Source organism: Biomphalaria glabrata, chromosome 3 (assembly GCF_947242115.1).
Source record: "Biomphalaria glabrata chromosome 3, xgBioGlab47.1, whole genome shotgun sequence".
In the NCBI taxonomy this organism is placed as follows: domain Eukaryota; kingdom Metazoa; phylum Mollusca; class Gastropoda; family Planorbidae; genus Biomphalaria; species Biomphalaria glabrata.
This window is the reverse complement of record NC_074713.1, coordinates 50,485,697-50,507,994: the sequence shown is the minus strand read 5'-3', so window position 1 is coordinate 50,507,994 and position 22,298 is coordinate 50,485,697. Positions and strand designations below refer to the sequence as shown.

The window sequence follows — 22,298 nt, the reverse complement described above, 5'->3', positions numbered from 1 at the left end:
ACCTGGCCTACTTTAACTATGTATAATTGTTTTGTAAAGGGTCAGTCTCTTATTCAAAGCCTCAAAAAAGAAATTTCGTAAAAAAAAAGATAAAAAATTCCATAGTTAAGTGTTCCATTTGTGAATTTGTAAAAGTTCCAGTTCACGCGATAATATGAAAAACTACTTATTGATTGTTTTTTTAAATTATGTTCCACTTACATGCATACTAAATTATTTTTTTCTCTTTTAAAAAAAAGTAAACATTTGTTTTGTAAACGTAGTAGTTAGTATGAAAGAACTTACCTAACTTTGCAATACAACTTTTGTTTTCACAAAAAATATATAACTTTTTTTTCTTTTCGCTTTTGACATCAGTTGTCTTGCTATTACATCCTAGGGCATTTTGCCTCTTTTCTTTGCCTCGTTTTTTTTTTTTTTTCTGTTGGGGGGGGGGCTACTTACCTCTTTTTTTTTGTGCTGTTTGCCTCTTTTTTTTTTTTTTTGGTCTCTCTCTCTCTCTTTCTCTCTCTCTTTTAACAAAAATATTGAAACAAAAAAAAAATCTAATTAATGAAACTAACTACCTAATTAATGGAAACATACGAAATTGTAATGGCATTCCCTCCGTTGATATTAATTACAGGTAACATAACCTTTTCAACTTTTAACATTTTTACAAATGCTCCTTCTTCCCTAGTGCTATTAGAGCATGGAACGGGTTGTCCGAGCTAGCCAGGAAAACCAGTGACTTAATAAGAGAATATATGTTATTGGTTAATATGCATCACTAAATGCCTGACGCGTAGGACGTAATCATCTTCTTTTTTTAAGTAACGTCTGTATTATATAAGATAAGAGAACCATAACACCAACTGATGCTGTACATTTAGTAACAAAAACTGCAAAGGCGTCAGATAATATAACCTTTTCTTTTTTTTTTTGTCAATTTAACAATACCCAAAGGTAAATAATGATTTTCAATAATGCTCCTTTTTTCCTCGCTTAGTAAAACCACGTTGACATTTTTTAGTTTAGGCCTACTTCCCTTGAGATGTATGAAATGTCTCTAACACCATCAAGATAGCAGGAACTTCTGGTAGAGTCATTGTAGGTTGGCAACAATTTCTCTGCATTTTCCAGCAGGTGTCTAATAGAGTCGCTCAGGTTCTAGGTCTTAAGAAGAGGAGGGAGGACTTATGACATTGCATCCTTAAGAGATCCGCTTGCATACATGGGCTCATTTCTATGTCAGATGTTGGGGAAATATGTTATTTATTTTAAATTTATATAAGTATTAGGCCTACTAGACTTTCAGTTTTAAAGGTCAACCGCAAAAAAACAACTACATTATCTTTTCTAATAATCCTGTTTTAAATCAAATATATTTCTTGGAATTTCAACATTTTGAAGACGTATTTGTAAAATAGTGCAGAAAAAAAAATAAAATATGACCTACTAAACGATAATTTAACTCCTTTTCCCCGGGCCTACACATACTTAAATCCGGCCCTGCTCAAAGTAACATATTTCTATGACTTGGTTTTAAAAAGTGTACGTGTTATATGCTCACAGACGATTAAGATGGGCGCTTCTGCTATTCGATAGGGCGACGTTGGTTTTGAAGAAATCTTCAACTGTGGTATTCGGTATCCGCTCTCTTCTATCATATTGTATGTCAGTTTAAGCACGAAGGCGCCTGAGCTGGTCTTTAAAGCATATTCTGGAGGCATATTTTTTTGTACGCCTATCAACTTTCATCTTGCCAAATAAATGTACCTTTGGTGCACGGTCGTCCCTTAATGGATATATGCCCTGCCTATAGCAACTGTCAAACTTTAAGCATCTTACTCCGCCACTGATTGGAAAGGATGGCATTTTCGCAGCACTTCTATGAATATCTCATACACGCTTATCTAAAAATGAGTGTTACGTAGATAAAGTTAATTGTTGGCCAGTCTACATAATTCTTTTTGGTAATGTTAGAATGACATATAGAGATGAACAGTTGAAGTCTATTCTTAGACCTTTTCAGACTTACTTTTTTATTGTATTCAAATAATGTATCACAGTGTGATGTTTCTAATTTGTTAAGAACGGTAAATGTACTTTTTTTTTTCGTTCTGTTGATCTGAAAGGAGTTTTTTGTTCTTCAAATTGTATAAAGAAAGTGAACAATATAATATTGGTTTGTAATAGAAATGTACAATGTTCATTGTCTATAAAATACTCCTAATGGCATGCGTCTCAAATAGCCTCTGACAACTAAGTCCAGCACCTGGCCTGCTCGTGTGGCTTAGATATTAAGCCCGGCGAAACTGCTCTTACTAACAGGTGAAGGGGTGAAGGCGGATAACTGGCGCCACAAAACCGGGAGCTTCGGGCAGATGGAGCTCGTCAGCCTAGTAGGCCCTAAGGCAGTTCATCTAGGAGAGGGGTACTCTGACTTCAAACCCCCGCTGCCTTGCGATACTGAGGCTTCAAGAGACAACCTCGAGGAGAAATCAGGAATGAAGCCCCTTAGGCGTTGGGAGTATCAGCTACGAAATTCCCTCCGGCAGCTTCTGCAACTGAGTTGGTGCCAAATGTAATGCGAGGCGTTCCTTTGGATCACATCAGCAAGGTCGAGAGAGGGATCATGACGCATGGGCCACCCATGACCCCTTTATCCAAGGCCCAGGAATGCGCCCCGGAGAGGAAACTCTGGTGCTGCTGCAAAGCGGCTAATACAAAAGAATTGAAGCGGCTTTAATCAAGAGGGAAAAAAAGAAAGCTGCCCTATCTGCTAGCCCTAAATCAGAGGCATACACATGTACGAATTGTGGCAAAGTCTGCCGTTCTAGAATTGGCTTGATTAGCCACACCAGATTCTGCCCCGTCTCAAGATTAAGCCCAAACCAGTGACTCATTTGGGCGCATCAATTGCCTTTCGAGACAAAATGAGCCATATGTACAATGTTCAAAAATATTCAAATGTGTTTTTATTGTTTTTTATTATTATTTTTATTTTTTATTATTTTTTTATTATTAGTTTAGTTATTTATTAGTTTTTTATTATTTTTTATTTTACGTGTTTTATAAGTAAAATATAATTTGTTTTTCTTAACATTTTATAATATAGAATTGTATAAAAACTGTATGTATTTTATGCCAGTTTTATTACTTATTTAAAAGAAATAAATTTTTATGTAAAAAAAAAAAGCAAAAGTTTGTTCATAACAAGTCGAGTTCTCTATGTCATTGCATTTGAGACTTATTGGTATTGGGGCAGATTATGCAAAGATTATATGTTTATGGAGTCACTGCTTATTGATGGTGTGATGTTGCCACAACTATCAGCTAAATGATACACATCAAAGTAGAAAGGCAGTTCTTAAAATCACATCATTCATTGATATATCATATTTCAATGCAAGACTCAGTTTGATAGCTTTACCATTCAGCGTTCATAGTGGACAAAAATATATTAATTAGAAGAGTGAAAAATATTTAGAAATCAATCAATCAATAAGCCTAAATCTTAACATATTTTTTTTCTATTTAAATTGGTTGTTTTTTTGATGACTTTTACTGTTGTATTCCTCAGGTATTTATGAACAGTCAACACTTTATGACCTATAGTCATAAGATTGAGCCAAGTAAAATCAGTCATATTATGATAATAGGAGATTGCAGCTTTTTTGAACCAGAATTCTTCAATATCCAGTTTGTTAGCTAAATCAGAGTTTTCAAAAAAAAAAATGGCTATAAACAAAATCCATTACAGTTTAAAATGTAACAAGAAGAAATGAAAATACATGTAAACTCTTATCTTTAAACTCAAATTTGTACATGTATTTCACTTTCTTTTTGATACAATTTAAGCCAAAATTGTTCTTATTGCTAATTTCATTTAAAAGATTCTTTATTCTTTCTTTTTATACTTTGATGAATTTTGAGATTGAGTCAATGGACATTGTACTAACACCGAATTTATCTTTTCATTTTCTCAAAAATGTGAAGAGTTTATAAAAATAGAATTTCAATGAATTGAAAACTTTCATGACTTAATGTTAACTATTGTTTATATACCAGTAGTTCACATGTCATCAGTACATTCTGTGTTTGTGAATCTCTAATTGTGTTGTGATATATTTTTGTGTGTTTCTTTTTGAATATATAAATGAATAAATAAGCACATGAGGTGATGTAGTGGCATGTCATTTGTTAACCTATAAATGAGAATACTCTCTAAATGTAATAATCTGATGGTGAGATAATGTTCACAAAAATGTAGATAGACTGAAAAACATAGACAATGAAGTATTTTGTTTGAAAATATTGCTACTAAATTCTTGATACAGTAATTCAAAGTTAACAACTTTATGATTTTATTTGTATTAAATTGTCTTTAATTGTCTCTGTTTCTAATACTCTATTTTAGTGCTGTTGTTTTTTTTTTTGTGCTATTTGATTGGTGCTATGATTTGTTGTCCTGTCTTGATCCAAAAAAAACAAGGTTACAAAAGACAGTTTGTGTAGAAACACAAACTCAAAATCGGCCCTCGAAGTGGTCCACCCAGGCAGGCTTCAATATTTTCAGAAAGAACATCCGAATGAAATTATATCAAAGACAAATGAGAGATAAGATCAAAGGATAGGTGAAAGTGAATGTAAAGTTAGATGTGAACATGGCCTAACTAGTTCCCCTTTTAGACCTTGTGGTCTATAGGGCATTCTTCTTCTTCTTCATCGTTCTCATTGTTATGTTGGAGTGTTCATATGACTAGACTCACTAGACCAATACATGAGATGAACTGCGCAGTGGTTTCCAAATCAGGGAGCTCTCCATATAGTTTTCTTTCTATCGGGGTGATTTGGGTCCAATGTCTTATACGGGCCTCTTGGTAGAGAGAGCAGTTTTGGAGGACGTGATCGGCATTTTCTGGTGATACTCCACATGGGCAGATTTCACTGGTTCCAATTTTGAGCTTCCGGAACATGTGTTGTCGCATTCTGTTGTGTCCGGTCCTGAGTCGAAAGATTAGACGTTGGTCTTGTCTTGTCGGGATAGCTTATAGTAAGCGTCATCTTTCTTGTGATGTCTATAGGGCAGATGATGTAAAGTTCATCTGTTTTTGTGGCCTACGGTTAACGAGGGTGTCATGTAGCCAGCACAATGACCAACCGCCTTTACTTTTCCCCAACTAATGTCAGGTACCCATTAGAGCTGAGTGGACTCAGAGGCGCCCAAAGATTCCAAAGTTGAAAATCCCAGTCTTCACCAGGATTCGAACCCGGGACCCCCGGTTCGGAAGCCAAGCGCTTTACCGCTCAATCTCTTATTCCAATCCTCAAAAAAAATAATAATAATAATAAATTCTGCAATAAATAAATGTTCATGAAAATGAAGTTTACAATATTACTATTCGTTTTAAAGTAGGTCTAACTTATAATGCATACTAATTAGCTTTTTCTCTTTAAAAAACTGCTTGCATAACTGATTTTAAAAATTAGATTTTTCGCTTTCAGGAAAAAAAAAAGTAGCCGTTGCATCAGAACTTTGAATGGATTAAAATATGGTGATGTCGGATTTTCAATATCTTTTGTAGTTTATGAGATCTAAACGGGACGGGACGGACAGACATTTCGCACAAAACTAATAGCTGTCTTTTCCCCTTTCAGGGGGCCGCTAAAAAAGTACAACAATTGAAAATGTTTTTTTTCCCATCATTTGGCATGGTGCTCCATACAAGTGAACTGGCTGATTTTGGTTAAGTGAAAAAACACTTTTATTCTTTAAATTAAGTATGCATAGCTTACACACATACATTTAAACAAGGAAAATGACTTCAAAACTAAATATGGTATAGCAAATGGAAGTGTTTACCAGATCAACCACTCAGTTTGTTGAATTAGATTTGTTGAATTAGGTGCCAAGGCACTTACAAAGAAAGCATGCTCTTGTTTAAAATATGTGTTTTTATGTGTAAACATGTACAACCTGTTTTTAATAACTAATTTCTTATATACTAGTGTACCGGTATAATAATGCTTCACACCATGTCATAGCTTTCATTAGTTGTTTTTTTCATACATATAAGAAATAGTTTAACTGATGTATGGAAATAATCTGCAACTGTTGATGTGAATGACTGACCAACTGAGGCAAACTAAAAGTGTTTATAACACACAGTCGAGTGGTCGAGAGGATAAGTACGATTGAACTTGGCTTGTCTTGGCTACCTAGAAGGGGGCTCGAGGTTCGACACCCAACTCGGGCAGAGTTGTGTTTACTGAGCGCCTAAAGGCAGCACGGAAAACCAACTCCTAGATACCCCCTCCCCCCCCCCCCCCCACAGGTCCACAATGAGATTGAACCAAAGCGCTCTGAGCATGTTATAAGCATGAAAGTAGCGCTATATAAAAGCTATAATAATAAAAATAATTATTTTGTTCATTGTGCAATCTCAAAGACAATGTAGCTTTGTAATGGCTGGAATAACACTCCTTCCCTTTTTTTTTTTTACAAATCTATATGTTCAAGCCTACTATCATCTTAGTGGCACACTGCATAGAAGTAATCAGTTATCACTAGAATAAGTTTCTTATTAACTTAATAGTAGACATACATCAATACATACATATGAAACAAGACTTCATTAGGTATGGCTAAAAGTTTATTATACATGATATTGATAGCACACACAAGTGAAGTCAAAACATGCAAAATGAATTCCAATAAAACAGAAAAGCATTGTATCAAATAATGTTTCAGTATCTACAGTCTATAAAATATAGATGGGCGACCATGTGCAGTTCACAGTACTTTGAAAACTGTACAAATTTTACAAGACAAGAAAACAACCAACCAAAGTACATTAAGAGTTGATGTACAAAGTAAAGGAAAAGAACAGAATAATGTCAAGAATAATAAAACAAAGGTACTGTGACCTAATCAACAAATTGCTTCCCCAGATACAGAGCCAAGCATGGAAATACACAAGTCATTGTACACACTATGAAGACATGCTGTGTAAGTAGTTATAGTATGAAATAAAAGTTTATAGGGTAGTGCCATATGCACTCCTTATACATTGCTTTGCTCCAACAAGAAAAACAAAGAAACTAATACCAAGAAAAACATACAAGGATGAAACCAACAATAGTTATATTTGGTGATCACTTAATAACTAGCCAGTTATTATTTTTTTTTTTTACTTTGCAAACAGAATTTTTAGCGAGGCTTTTGTAATAAAAAAGAAAAATATTTAAAGACGTTAAGACAAACAATCAACAGTCATCCATGCCAGTTCTGACACCAATTTCTGCCAGCATCATTAACCTTTCACTAAACATCCAGAGCAACAGAAACAACAACAAAAAGATGATGGAAGAACAACTAGGTGAGGTTGCATAGTTGATAGCTATTATGAATCCTGGATCATGTCATGTGATAACACTCAATGTTTAGCTTTAAAAAAGTACTAATTATGCATGGGCGCTAATGTTTGAAATTCCCTTACCAGTTAACCTAGCCAATGGAAATTATGAAAACAATCTGCAGTAACTAATGCCTCTAGTTGTTCCCAAAGCTTAATAATAATAATAATAATAATAATAATAATAAATCAAAACAAGACCAAAATTTTCAGTAAGTTCTACTAAGCTAAATAATAAATGACAATTCCATTAGAAGATGAATATTCAACAATACAATGAGATGTAACGTTCAAAAGGGACAAAACTAGTCATTTGTGCCTGTTCATTTAAAAGCCCTGTGTTCTATGGAGGTCAGACACCAGGCTCTAGAAATGACACACACAAACACACACCTATATACACTGGTTCAAGTATTTTGATCGTTGATGAAATAAATAATAAATTTCTCTCTTGCTTACAATCAAAGGGAGGTTTAAAATTTTAAAAAATGTATGTACATTGTCAGGTCAGTTTATTTGGTTTCAAGATTTCCTTAGAAGCTAAGCTTTGAAATGTATCTTTTTCATTTTCTAAACCTAACATTTTCAAGCTTGTATAAATATAATGTCACAGATTCATATCAGTCAAATCATGTAAGATAAATGCATTTTACATAAACTAAACAAATGTTTCTAATTATTATAAAGAAATTTTTTAAAAGTTTGATCTTAAAACTGTCATTGCATTGACAAAGGCTGCAATGGTTTACTCACTGGCATGTTTCTCAGATGCTGTTTCTGGTTTATTTCACAATGTCAAGAATGGGAACTGGTACAAGATAAGTTGTGATGGCCATATCACAATGAAAGTGCCAGCTATAAGATATTTACTCAGCAACTGGGGTTCACTAGACTTTCTAGTGAAATACAGACTTTCTAGTGAACTCTACTTCACTTGCCCTAGGAAAGTTTTGGTCTTTGGAAAACTTACAGTAATCTAACAAAAAAATCAACATTAAAACCTTATGAGTAAAATGTCAAAAAAAAAATGTTAATGTTAAACAATTAACATCCACATTTATATGGCAAAATGTATGAACTAATGAATGTCAGCCAGTAATCAAACATAGTCATTAAATGAAGCATATACTATAAGTAATCAGATAGACAGACTAATACATTCTGCGTCATCGCCTCAACATAATTGTTACAGATGGGAAAGAAAGCAAAACTTCTGATTGTCAAAATAATAATGAGCACACCAATGTTTGGAGATTAAATTTATAGTGCTTTTTTTTTTTTTTACTGCATGTAAGCCAAATTAAAGGTTGATGCATAGAATTCTATTTCTATTTCTCCATTTAATAAGAAAGAAAAAATGTCACGAGCCATATTTGTTCCATTCAATAAAAGGCCAGACAGTTTCAAGGTCTTTTTTTTTTTTTTTTTTGCATTACTAAGATACAGTTTTTGATTGGGTGTTCTGGTGTATCAAGGGCCGTCTGTAGAAATGAGGGCTGGAGCCAGTTTATGTAATGAAAGACTAAAGCATCAATAAAGAGAAATAGAGTGGCTGAAGTTGGGTGTTAATATTACAGATAGATGTAATATACAAAAGTTCAGCTTTTCTAAAACATTTCTGGAAACTGGCCAGGAGTAGATAAGTTTACTGCAGACAAATGAGTCTTGTATTGACTACATTGAAATTATGAAATATATAAAGGTATTCTTTGTGTTTAGCCTCCAATATCCTTGACTCAAAATGTTCAGTCCAACAACTTAGTAATTAAAAGAAACAATGTATTTTGTCAAGTTTTTCTTCAAATCTGTGAACTAAACAAGGAGATAGTAAACTTATCTACTTCTGAAGACTTCTAAAAGGCACTGATCTGGACACTTAGGTTTTGTTGTTTTTGTTCTTATTTTGCTGTTGTGGTCCTCGAGGGGGAGTCACTGGTCGGCCGGAATTGAGTCCTCCATATTGATACTTGGCTTTCTTCTCAGAGGGTTTCAAAATCTGTAATTGAAAAAGTAATGTAGTGTCCTAAATTTAACCAAGGTCTTGATTAGCTAGATATTATGTAAATAATACCAGTATTATTTATCATCTGCATTGGATTGACAACTATAATAGAGCAGGCTGGGCCATAATATATTTGTCAACGATTCATCCGATACTTATTAATTCAGGGTCTTGGATAATTTTTAATTCAGTGTCTAATTAATTCAGGGTCTTGGATAATTTTTAATTCAGTGTCTATCTTAAGAAACTGGAGATCTGACAATAGTTTGAAGAAGGAACTGCCACCTAGTAGAATTATATGTCATTGAATAATTGAGTCTAAACTTTGTTTTAAATAATCTAGTTTTTGAGTAATATTTCTATGTTCATATATAAATATTGTCAGTGGAACATATCTGAATTTGATCCATATCATAAATAAAGTAATTCTGCAGGACTCAATAGTATTTCTAAAGAGCCATGGATGCTATTTTTTCTTTACTCACATTGAGTGACAAATAAAAAAACCAAAACATATGGTGATGTCTTAAAAGTTAAATTATACCTGTATTAAGATTTGACAATAATTAAGCTGATTGATATGCCCAAAATAATTTTAGCACTCAAACAAGACTCACCTGAAAAGAGCACATCAGAGAGTCATCCACAGACATCATGCCTCCAGCGTTGTCAAATTCACCACAATAGTTTGGTGCTGAGAACAGAGTTACTAACTGACGTTTGGCAAAGAACTCATAACCATCTTCAACAACCTGCCAGTTAGAATGAGACATAAATCATTGGAGTAATAATATTACCTTTGTAATAACACAACTTAGTTTCAAACAAACATAAATTATGTTCTAAATATATCTATTATTCATTATTACCCTACAAGTCCAAAGCTACTCAAACCCTTCAAGATCAGGAAAGATAAAAGTGCCTCATAATTTTTAAGTCCAGCAAAACATCAAATCACTTTCCCATACAGATGCCAGGTATATAGCTCCTCCTTCGTGGTCGAAGATGAGCACATTTCTCATTTCCTATGGACTCGAAGATGGCTGTAAAGTCCAATCCTCGCTTTAAAAAGCCAGCCGCATACATGGCATGGGTGAGTCAGGTCAGTTGCAGATAGACCTGCTTCTTCTTCTCAACTTTTTGTTGGTTTGGCGCTCTTTTGCCCTTGCCACTCCTCTTACTTCAAATCTTGAGACTCACATCTTCATGCCATAAGGAGCGATCGAGAGCTAGAGCTTGCCAGCCGTGAATGTCGATATTGCATTCCTTGAAGGAGCTCTTGAGAGTGTCTTTGTAGATCTTGTATTGGCCTCCCTGGGGGCGCTTTCCTGCACACAACTCCCCGTACAGAAGATGCTAGGGAAGGCGATTGCCTGGCATGCGGACTACATGTCCTGCCCATCGAAGTTGGGACCTTTTTACTGTGGCATTGATACTGTGCATGTTGGACAGCTTTAAGATTTCTGTGTCTGGTATGTGGTCGGACCAACACACCTTAGACAGCGTAGGTGGAAGGAGTTAAGCTTTTTGGAGTGACAGGAATATAGGATCCAGGACTCTGATGCACAGAATTGCAAACCTCAAGGAATCCTTTTCACAAGGATTTTAAGTCACTGTACCATATTTTTATTAACCCTCCTAAACATAATACATATATAAGTTCAAAGTGCAGAAACTACCAAGTATATCTCTATCTATCTATCTCTATCTATCTATATATGTATACATTGCTTTTTTTGTACATAAAAAAAAAAAGGTGCTGGTACTCAGTGATAAATTAATAATATACGTTAAAATGCAAGAAATTTAATAATTTTTCCCCACATTGAAAAAGGTGTCCTTACACCGTACCAGTGCATACTTTTTCTGTGCCAGTATGTTAGAAAAAAAAACTCTACCAAAGATGCACTTCTGTTACCTGGTGTGCTCGACATATTAAGTCAAGGTCGTGTCGGTTAAGAAACTTGCTAACAACATCAGCACCAAATGTGAAGGACACACCTCTGTCATTCTCCCCCCAGCCCTGTACATCCTTGTCGGGATCAGACCAAAGTAGGTCGCACAATAAACCTGTAAAAAGAAGAAATTAATATCAAACCAAATTAAGGCACTAAAAAAGTAGAAGAAAAAAAGTATACAAAATATGTTTGTTTGTTTTTTCGTTTTGTATTCTCAATAAATATCTTTTAAAACTAAATTTTATTGTGACTGAGTTTGAGTTCTAACTGATACACATTTGCTTTCTGACAGTATTTGTTCTCACACAAAGTTAGTCACTGTCACAGATGTTGATAGACTGGGATCTACTCAAGAACTTATCCAGGACATAAAAATTTCCAGATGTAATGTTTCTGCATTGAGTCATATATATACAAAATTTCTGCCATTAACTGCTTGGCTCTCTAAATGAGAGAGCTTGAGTTCATATCCTGATGGAGGAGACTAGCAAATTTTTAACTGCAAGTTGATGCAACCTAATGGCAGCACGATAACCTTTTCTCAAGTACTCCCTGTCACCATATGGCCACAAAGGTGAGTGGACCAGAACAAATTAAGCTTTAAAGCACTGGAATATGTTTTATACAAAAGTTACACTAAGAATAAGTTGAAAAATAATAATAGTTATGCTAACATATTCTATGGAACTTTTCATTGATATATTAGTTCTAAATTTTAAAATTTGCATGTTCCATTTCAGAACACAGGTCAGAACTCCTCCTATTAGGGTTAATAATAAAAATAAGGTTTCTACAGAAAGAATTTGACTGCTTAGAATAGAGACAAATTTCAGTATTGAAGCAAGTGCCTGAAAATGCCATGTTGCCCAATTCTAATGAGTCTTCGGGAAATGCAGCAGGATAATAAGTTGCCTTATCTTATTCTAGATGACAAAGAGAGGGAATGGGGAAACATTCTGAAGATGACTTTGCTGATGAAGTTTCATCAACTATTATTGCTTATACTTCTCTTTCAAAGAGACAAAAATAATTGTAAAAATGGGCTGCGCAGGCACAGTTCAATGATAAAAATTTATCTTGCCTTACTAGTGAATAAAATTATTCAACCCATATAAGTGAAACTGCATAACAATATTTTTTTTTATGCATTTTTATGAACTAACTCTTTAGGGAGATACAGCAAAGTAAACCAAAAAAAAAAACAATGTTTTAATTTCTCTTCCAATGGAACCTGTGTTTGAGTTAGTCATGAGAATAGAATGAGAGAAGCCAGTCTTAGAATAAGAGTCAATTTACCTGTATCTGGAACATCTGTTGGCCTCATGATACGCCTGATCTGTTCCATTGTCTGTAAATCTGGTGACAAACCTAACCAAGGAAAAAAAACTTCTTTAACACTAAAATAATAGATAAGTAACGTATTTAGTTACAGCTAAGTTACAAATAATGAAAAGCACATTATCTGTATAGGCCAGTGTACAAGAAGGAATGCTACTCACCTCCATGGCAACAGAAAATTTTCTCATCAATAATGGCAGCGATAGGTAAACAATTAAAGCAGTCTGTGAACGTTTTCCATAATCTGACATTAAATCTTCTTTTACCTGAAACAAGCAGTGAGTGTCAAGTGTTACAATTAGCATTACGTTTAACACACACACACACTTTAACAATGAAACATGTTAGCAGTCTATTCACCCAGCACTATAAATATACCTACTTAATGCATTTCACTTCCCTGTCAGCACTCTATGTATTTTTGGAATATAAACACTTGTATAACATAACCAGACAACAACACTTTACTTAAAGAGTATCTTTAGTATCTAATCTGGGCTATAGGTTTGGAACTTGCTCCCCATTGAGCTCAAACCTCATGATTCTCTACATTCAAGAAGAATATTAAGACCCACCTGTTCAAAACATTTTTAGATTAAGTAAGTTCCCCTTTCAGACTTTGTGGTCTATAGGGCAGATGATGTAAAGGGCATCTGTTTCTGTGGCATATGATTAACGAGGGTGTCGTGCCCAGCACAATGACCAACCGCCTTTACTTTTCCCCAACTAATGTCAGGTACCCATTAGAGCTGGATGGACTCAGAGGTGGCCAAAGGATCCCGAAATAAAAATCCCAACCTTCACCAGGATTTGAACCCGGGACCCCTGGTTCAGAAGCCAAGCGCTTTACCGCTCAGCCACCGCTTCCTTTTAGATTAGTTTGCCCTTTTAAACTTTCATTTTATGTTTCTTATGTTCTCATAGTGCCTTGAACCTACATTATGTTAGTTAACAATGCTACACATACATTTGACAGCAACTAAGGTTCAGTTGACTATCAATGCTCTACTTACATTCATCATAGAATCCATATATCCTGTTGATGCTGGCACACTCATGATTTCCTCTTAACAAGAAAAAGTTCTCAGGATATTTAATTTTGTATGCTAATAACAGACAAATAGTCTCCAAGGATTGCTTGCCCCTATCCACGTAGTCACCAAGGAATAGATAATTAGACTCTGGTGGAAATCCTCCATATTCAAATAACCTCAGTAGGTCTGTGTATTGACCATGAATATCGCCTGCAGATTAAAAGTTTGAAAAATGTACACATTTATGTAACATTTTTTCACCTATAACTGATTATGTTCATCCTTAAATGGACATGTTTACCTATGTAACAATTTTTTTAAAGATTGAAGCTGCTAAGTTTTAGTCCTTGTAAAAGCTGGAATTTCTATGCAGGACTTGAAGTTCTTTTTAAATGCTGATAGCTGCCTAATGAACTCTACTTGACCTATGTCCTTAACTCTTGCTTGGGAGCTTTATATTAGCTAATATAAAGTAGGTGATAAAGCACAGTAATTTACTTAATAGTGAATCACTGTACCATCAGACTAAAGGGGATTTTCATGTCATTTTCATTTATCTATCAGTATAATTAAACTAAAATTTGCATCCCCAATGACAAAGTAGTCAGGCTTACCACAAATTTTAAGAGGAGCCTCCAATTCCAAAAGGATTGGCTGGCTTAAAAATATTTCTCTTGATTTTAAGCAAAGGCCTCTTACTTCAGCCTCTGTCATTTGAACTGTTTTCCCCGGGCGACATCCTCGGACTGAAAAAAAAAAAAAAGTTCAATCTAGTTTACAATGAGAGTAGAATTTTATCATGTTTAGACTGAAGTCTTCATGACAGAGAATAAACACTGAATAAAACAATGTCTCAGCTCAAATTCAACCAGTGATACCCAACCTATAGCCTGACGCATGTGGCCCCTGACTGTGTTATCCAGCCCTTCAAAACTTTTAACAACAATGAAGAGCTTTGGTTTTATGAGACCTTGAAGCATAAAGTGAATTTCAAAGAAGAAAGAAACTTGCTGTATAGTGATGTATAAGCAGATCTAGATATTATTAGATATATATATATAGTCTTCTATTATAGTGTAAGTGTCACGTTAAATATTTCTAAAGAACAAAGGAGGATTTAGGCATTTATCATTTATTCAACTTACTTTTGAGTACTTACCGGGGTACTTATCATAATCTTTTAATAACATTATAATAAATATAATAGACAATACTCTACTTGGATAATTATAGACAAAAGAAAATGTCAGATCTTAACACAGTTTTAACTTAACAATAAGTAGTAAATTAAAGTACTGTGGTTTAAAAAATATTTTGTTTTCAAGCTTAGTTAAATTTTCTGAATTATTTTTTTTGTTTAGACCAAGAGATTTTATCTCTAGCAGAGATCTATTTTAAATATTTTTAGAATTGTGTAACAAAAGTATTAAATAAACAAACACTTAACATTACAAAAGTCAAAAGGTGTATACATGAAATGCTAAATGAGTAGTCCTAACCTAAACATGTGAAATGTAGATCTATATCAATAAATCATTATTCATTATCAAAATTACCAGACAGCCTCCACTGTTTACTTTTACTATACTAGTTTACTAGATATCCTAGATCTAGAGTAGATTTATCTAGATCTAGAAAAGATTAACTATTTTATTAAATTATTCATGAATCATGATTATGATGATACTTTCTAACTTTACTATGAATAGTCGTTATACTAATTAGACTCTCTATTATAGTGTGAAGCATCAGTTACAATGATTTAGAATCTATTTATTATGATTAATATTTAAAAGATCTACTTAGATGACTTAGAGTTAGATCTATAATCTAGATCTATAGACTATAGTCAATCTAGACCAATAGACCTAGATATATGTCTAAGACCTAAGACTAGTCTAGAGTCACTAGAGTTAGTTTAGTGAGTCTAGTGAAGTGACTAGTCCAGTTAGACTCTAGACCTAGATTAGACTCTAGTTAACTAGATCTAGAATCTAGACTAGTAATGATTTGATTAATTTGATAGTAAATCATACTCATAGACATAGATCTATCACTATAGTTATAGACTATAGTCAGTAAAGTACTACTGTATTATACATATAATGATATAGTATGCCATACCCCCCACCCTTTATGAAAAATGCCCAAAATTGAAAATGAATATAAAAAAAAAATAAAAAATAAGTCAACAACTGGGGCAACACTGAACACAGTGAGTCACAACACCTCAACAATCAACACGGCACCTCAACTGCGGCTCAACTTCAACAGAAACACAGATATCACACTATTCTAAACCCACTCTAGATTACAAAAACAACATTATAAAATTTTGCAATAGATACACATCCATGTAAACGCTGTATAAGAACTAGATCTAGAATTAAATCTTAAACCTTCAAGTAATCGAGATATCAGACTGTCAACATTCAACTCCGGCTCCGCCATTTTCAATAGTGACTAGGCTGACGTCAGCATAACATGCGTACTAAAACTTTTTTTTAAAAACCCTTTCCGTGCAGGTATTCTTTTTTTTTTTTTTTTTGGACCAGTGCACATGTAGGTCAGGTCTCAGGTTATTAAACTTTTAAATTAATTTTTAAAAGGAAAAAAAAAAAGTTTACTAGGATTAAATAAATGCTTATTTTGTTTTTATCAAAGGGATAAAGTTAAGATCATAGAAAAAATGTTTACATGAACGGTAAAATTGTTTACTTGTGTCCATTAGCTTTTATCGCCCGAGAAGGTGAAATGGGGAGAACTAGCAGACGGTGTATTGCTATGAAGTAATTTGGGATGCACTTTTTAAAACTGCAAAAGTGAATGACAAGGCTGATGATTTGGGGGAGGGGGGTTAAATGTTTGAGGGAAAGAAAAAGGAAGAAATGCTTTGGATTAAGACAAAGGGTCTAATCAATAAATCTGACATCTTATTGTGTGTGTGTGTGGGGGGGGGAAGACAGGGTAATAGGTAATATATTCATTATTCAAAAGTTGGTAGGGTCTACAACAGTGGCGTCACTAGAGTGGGCGTCACCCGGTGCGGTCAGCTCAGGGTGTCACCCCCCCCCCATTCCATTTTTTTTCGTTAAGCCATAATATATATACTTTATAATTATCATCATTAATTGATTGTTAAATAACTATTAAAGGAGTGTTGATTCTATTTAAGAACTCCGTCTATTACAATGTAGGCCTATCTATAATTCAATTTTAAAAATTACAATGTTTTTTTTGCTTTTCTGGATTTCAAACTTGAAAACTTATCAATAAAAGTTTAAGTCGATCTCAAATATTTCTTAATTTTAATTTTTTATTTTTTTATTTTACATGACGCCAAATATACGCAACTGGTAAGAAATAGTTGAAGAATTTGTTAAATGATTCAGAGACATTCTCTAAGGTCTTAGTGACATATGAACCGTGACCATTAAATTTTTAGTTTCTTCGAGACAAATTTTGCTGTCTTCAAATGTCTTCTCAATCATAGTAGCCTACATCTGTTTAAATGTCGTCTTTTGGAGAATCATCATATACGCTAATAATGTTGAAACTGATCACCTGTTAAAATTAGAGCATGGAATGGGTTGCCTGGGCTAGCCAGGAAAACCAGTGACTTGGCAGAATTTAAGTCATTGGTTAATATGCATGACTGAATGCATGACGCGTAGGACGTAATCATCTTCTTTTTTGAAGTAACGTCTGTATTATATAAGATAAGATAAGATCTTCAATACTCCGTCAGTTGTTGAAATGAAGACTTTTTTTGGTGTGATCTGCTACATCAATGATTGCTTCTAGTATAAGTAAAAGCTCAGCATTAAAAAACGACCAATGCATAGGCCTATATATATATATATATAGTTCGTCCATCGTGGTTCGATGATGACCACTTTGTCATCCAGGGGGCTGATGCCTATAGATGCGAGGAGTCTGAGTGGTAAAGCGCTTGGCTTCCCAACCAGGGCCCCGTCTTCGAATCCTGTTGAAGGCTGGAATTTTAATTTCGGGATCTTTTGGGCGCCTCTGAGTCCACTCAGCTCTGACATTAGTAGGGGAAAAGTAAAGTCAGTTGGCCAGTTGTGCTGGCCATATGCCATTCCGTGGGCCACAGAAACAGATGACCTTTGCATTATCTGCCCCATAGACCGCAATGTTAGAAAAGGGGGATTTGCTACTAAATAGTGAGTCTTGTGATTGCTAGCCTGACATTTTCTTCTTGATTATAATTTTTTTTTATTGAATCACAAGTTATTGTTGTTTTTTTTAAAGCCTTTTCAATACCGGTAACACATGCATGACGCGTAGGACGTAATCATCTTCTTTTTTGAAGTAACGTCTGTATTATATAAGATAAGATAACACTTTGAGCTAAAGAAAGGTAAAGAAAAAGGTTTAACTGGTTACCACTTTGTCAACATTTTATTGTGTATCTTTATAGCCTTCTAGTAATCTTCTAAAATAATAATAAAGCAAAGACGGTAAAATAAAAGACATCTTTAAATAGATCTTAAGCTGCATCTCTAGTGGCTATACCTTCAGAACGGAAATGTTAAAAAATGAGGCAATAAGCATTCTCTAAAGAAGGCAATAAGCATTCTCTAAAGAAGGCAATAAGCATTCTCTAAAGAAGGCAATAAGCATTCTCTAAAGAAGAATGTTGACGACGTAAATGTTATACACATCTATTAGATAGCTTTTCTGTTGCTTCTCCATGGTTCCAGACATTGATAAAATGAAGAAGTGCCACGAAGAGCAGTGTGCCAGGACATCGGTCGTGTTATAAGCAGCAGACGCATTGACTTACTTGGCTACGTTCATAGAATGTTAGAAGGTCGAGTTCCACAAGACATTCTATAAGGCGATCTAACAGATGGCAGGAGAGCCGCTGGTCGTCCACTTTTACTGTACACGGTTGTATGTATGCAAACGCGACATGAAGCTTTTCAAAATCGACACTAGCCGCTGGTAAGAGGTGGCACTGGATAGATCCACATGGAGAGCGAGCATAAAGGAAAGGTCCCAGATTGCAGGTGACACACACAACAGTAGTAGAAAGAAGGGTGAAAATGCAACGGCGCCTGGTGATTATCTGTGACCACAGCTGTGTATTAAGGATTGGCCTCTTTAGTCACACAAGATAGTGACAGTTTCTAGAGACGTAAAATACCACAGATACAGCAAGACTTTAAAAAAGGCCGGGTTTGGGGGGGGGGATGTGTTTGCTATTGTGATTCGATGCCTGACCCTGCATGGCATCATAATAGGCCTATCATATTTTTTTTAGTTCACGATGGAAAGATTGAGAGGAGCGGGACGTCGGTATCAGGGGAAGACCGGATGTAAAAAATCAGCCCTGGTAGGCCTATTGCTATTAGTAACAGCCCTCATAAAGCATGGAAGACTAAAGACTACGTAAGGGTGGTACTGATGTGAATGGCTGCCTGGCAGGGGCGGACTGGCTATTTGGGCATTTGGGCAAATGCCCGGTGGGCCGGTATACCCAAAATGGGCCGGTAGGGCCACCAGAATGGCCTGATCGAAGCCACTATGGCACATATCAAATTGTTAAAGGTTGTATAATATTCTTATTATATTATTTTTTTTTTTTTATAAAAGGCCCTCTGAGCGTCGTGTTTAAAAAAAATCTTTCACAGACATTACAGTGTAATACTATTTTAATGTAACACATTTTCCGAAAATAAAATGTAGAAAGTGCTACTAGTAGGCTCCAACCTTTTAGGGCCTACATAATTGCTGATTTAAAAAGACTTTATATTGCTTATTAAGATATAGAGTTCACTGTATGCATGCATATCGATACATTATCAAACTTAACAATGATTTTGAGGACACGTACACCTAGAAACGGATGCCCATCACATGATAGAGAATTTGTGGGCCGAATTTTATAGAAATGCCTGGGCTGATTTTGACACCCAGTCCGCCCCTGCTGCCTGGTCGTGCGGTTTGAGCACTGGACTGTCGTTTGGATTTATTGATGGTCCCGGGTTCAAACCCTGCCCGCTCTAGGACTAGGAAGTAAACTATCTTCAACTCTGAAGGAACATCCGAAACATGTAGAACAATGATGTTCAATTGCGTGACCAGTTCTGCAAGTTGAAGTCATTTTACGGCTATTCAAAGCGACCACCATATCCAGTTACTGATACATTATGCACATCGATGACATTAAGAATTATTAAAATGCATTTTTGGATACATGATGTATTAACGTTCTTAAAGTTCTTGTATTTTTTTTTTAATTCAATGAGTTACTTTATACACAATGTTACACTAGTTACAGTCAAGTTTCAAAAATGCGTAGACGAAATAGATCTAGATTTATTCTAGATCCATTTTACTTAGTAACCAACAAGGAAAGGGCGGGGTAAGACACATTTGGCCTGTGTTTAAAGAGTTAATCTAGATTTATCCTTGACTATCAGATGTGTTATTTGTTCGCTAGACAACGCAAGCCTATTACGCACAAGGAAAAACACATGGTAGTCCGTTCACCAATTATAGCAACTAGTCGACATATCGACTACACACTAGACTTTATAATATAGGCCTAGAGCTATCTGACCAATTCAATACAACTGGTCTTCTGTCCAACTTTTAGTGTTCTGCTCAAGGTCTAGCTTGTTTGCTTATGGGCAGAGAAGGAGGGGGTGGATGAAAGTGTTACTTTTTTTTTCTAGGGTTGGTTACCCGAATGCTAAGAACTTAACTGTAAGTGTAGTCAGTGTGGATCAAGAAATCTAGATCTCAGTATGTCAAACTATAGGCCAACGTTTCGGTACCTTCTATCAAAGGTTTAACTATCTGTTTTAGTTCTAACTATTTTTAAAAAAATGAATCTCTAGATTCTCCTGTTATTAAAAAAATTATAGTTTGGCGCTAATAGATATATTGAACCACTAAATATTGAATTAAAACGCTTCAGATTCTCACTATAAACTAACTGAAAATAAGCACGGCGCGCAATGTAAACACAACAACCACGTGACTCGGGAGAAATCTGGAAAAACCCGATTGCTTAATTTTTTTTATTGACTCATGTCATGTCTATGCCTATGAATAATTAATTTCAACGTGATCCGAGAATGGTTGTGGCAGCAATAACGTGTACCAGAAAGACAGTGAGTTGATATAAGCTTTGTTTTTTTTTAAAAAAAAGCAATCGCCAACATGGCTTAAAATGGAAATCATTATTGGAAGTGATCGAAGCTGGCAAGTGTCAGAAGTTTTAAATACTTTGGAGATATCGTTTCCGCCGAAGGAATCAAACTTGAGCACATGGCCAGAATTGCACAGTCCACATCAACACTTACAAATCTCAAAAAAAATCTAGAATTAAGTCTTCGGCACTATAAGATCCAACTGGTGCGCTCATGGGTCATGGCCACATTCTTGATAGCGAATCCTGGTCGCTAAGTGCAGAACTAGAATTTAAAGGAGGATCCTAACAATGGAATTGAGATGCTATAAAAGGATATTATACTAGGTATCACCTACAAAAACCAAGTTGAGCTCCACGATGATTAGCTGAGCACTGTAAACAAAAACCTACAAAAACCAAGTTGAGCTCCACGATGATTAGCTGAGCACTGTAAACAAAAACCTACAAAAACCAAGTTGAGCTCCACGATGATTAGCTGAGCACTGTAAACAAAAACCTACAAAAACCAAGTTGAGCTCCACGATGATTAGCTGAGCACTGTAAACAAAAACCTACAAAAACCAAGTTGAGCTCCACGATGATTAGCTGAGCACTGTAAACAAAAACCTACAAAAACCAAGTTGAGCTCCACGATGATTAGCTGAGCACTGTAAACAAAAACCTACAAAAACCAAGTTGAGCTCCACGATGATTAGCTGAGCACTGTAAACAAAAACCTACAAAAACCAAGTTGAGCTCCACGATGATTAGCTGAGCACTGTAAACAAAAACAAAAAAACGCAAACTAAAAGTTTTATGCCTTATTAAATTCGGCCTACAAGGTCCTCAGGGGCTGGCTAAGACCTTCCTTTTGGACATGTTGAGAATACTACCTGGAAAAAGAAGAAATAGATTGGAATATAACATTGAATAATTAATTTTATTGAAAGATATTCTATTAATAAAATACTCTGAAAGACACAAAGATAAAGGCACATTCCTCGTCCCATATGCTAGGACAACTTTGTACAAATATACTCCTTCTTCCCTAGTGCTATTAGAGCATGAAATAGGTTGCCTGAGCTAGCCAGGAAAACCAGTGACTTGGCAGAATTTAAGTCATTGCGGTTAATATGCATGACTAAATGCATGACGCGTGGGACGTAATGATCTTTTTTTTTTTTTTTTTTTTTTTGAAGTAACGTCTGTATTATATAAGATAAGAAGATAAGACTAAAGACAGTGAGGAATGGAGAAAGACGGTTGACAAAACCTCTTCAGTTGGTCTTTAAATGTGATGTAGCCCCACTACGGTCCAACAGACAAAGGGATAAGCGAAGGTGAGGTGAATCAACTCTACTTGTGTTACACTTTTTAGATTAAGCGCATTAATTATGT

The 22,298-nt window shown here is 35.1% G+C and overlaps 1 protein-coding gene across 1 annotated transcript; it reads right to left on the bottom strand.

Annotated features, from left to right (window-relative positions):
* Positions 1–6,620: 6,620 nt before the first annotated feature.
* Positions 6,621–16,221, bottom strand: LOC106055415 (serine/threonine-protein phosphatase PP1-beta catalytic subunit). The gene is made up of 8 exons (XM_013211666.2): positions 16,132–16,221; positions 14,347–14,478; positions 13,712–13,942; positions 12,860–12,964; positions 12,657–12,728; positions 11,321–11,472; positions 10,020–10,154; positions 6,621–9,396 (listed from the first exon to the last, which is right to left on the bottom strand). The coding sequence occupies exons 1-8, from the start codon at positions 16,181–16,183 to the stop codon at positions 9,277–9,279; spliced, it is 999 nt and encodes a 332-aa protein (XP_013067120.1). The 5' UTR covers positions 16,184–16,221; the 3' UTR covers positions 6,621–9,276.
* Positions 16,222–22,298: the final 6,077 nt, after the last annotated feature.

Coding starts and splice junctions, on each gene's coding strand:
- LOC106055415 (XM_013211666.2), bottom strand. CDS start 16,183: ATGGCGGAGCCGGAGTTGAATGTTGACAGTCTGATATCTCGATTACTT. Junction 12,729..12,859: donor AATTTTCTGTTGCCATGGAG/GTGAGTAGCATT, acceptor TTCCTTGGTTAG/GTTTGTCACCAGATTTACAG. Junction 9,397..10,019: donor CTCTGATGTGCTCTTTTCAG/GTGAGTCTTGTT, acceptor TTTCAATTACAG/ATTTTGAAACCCTCTGAGAA.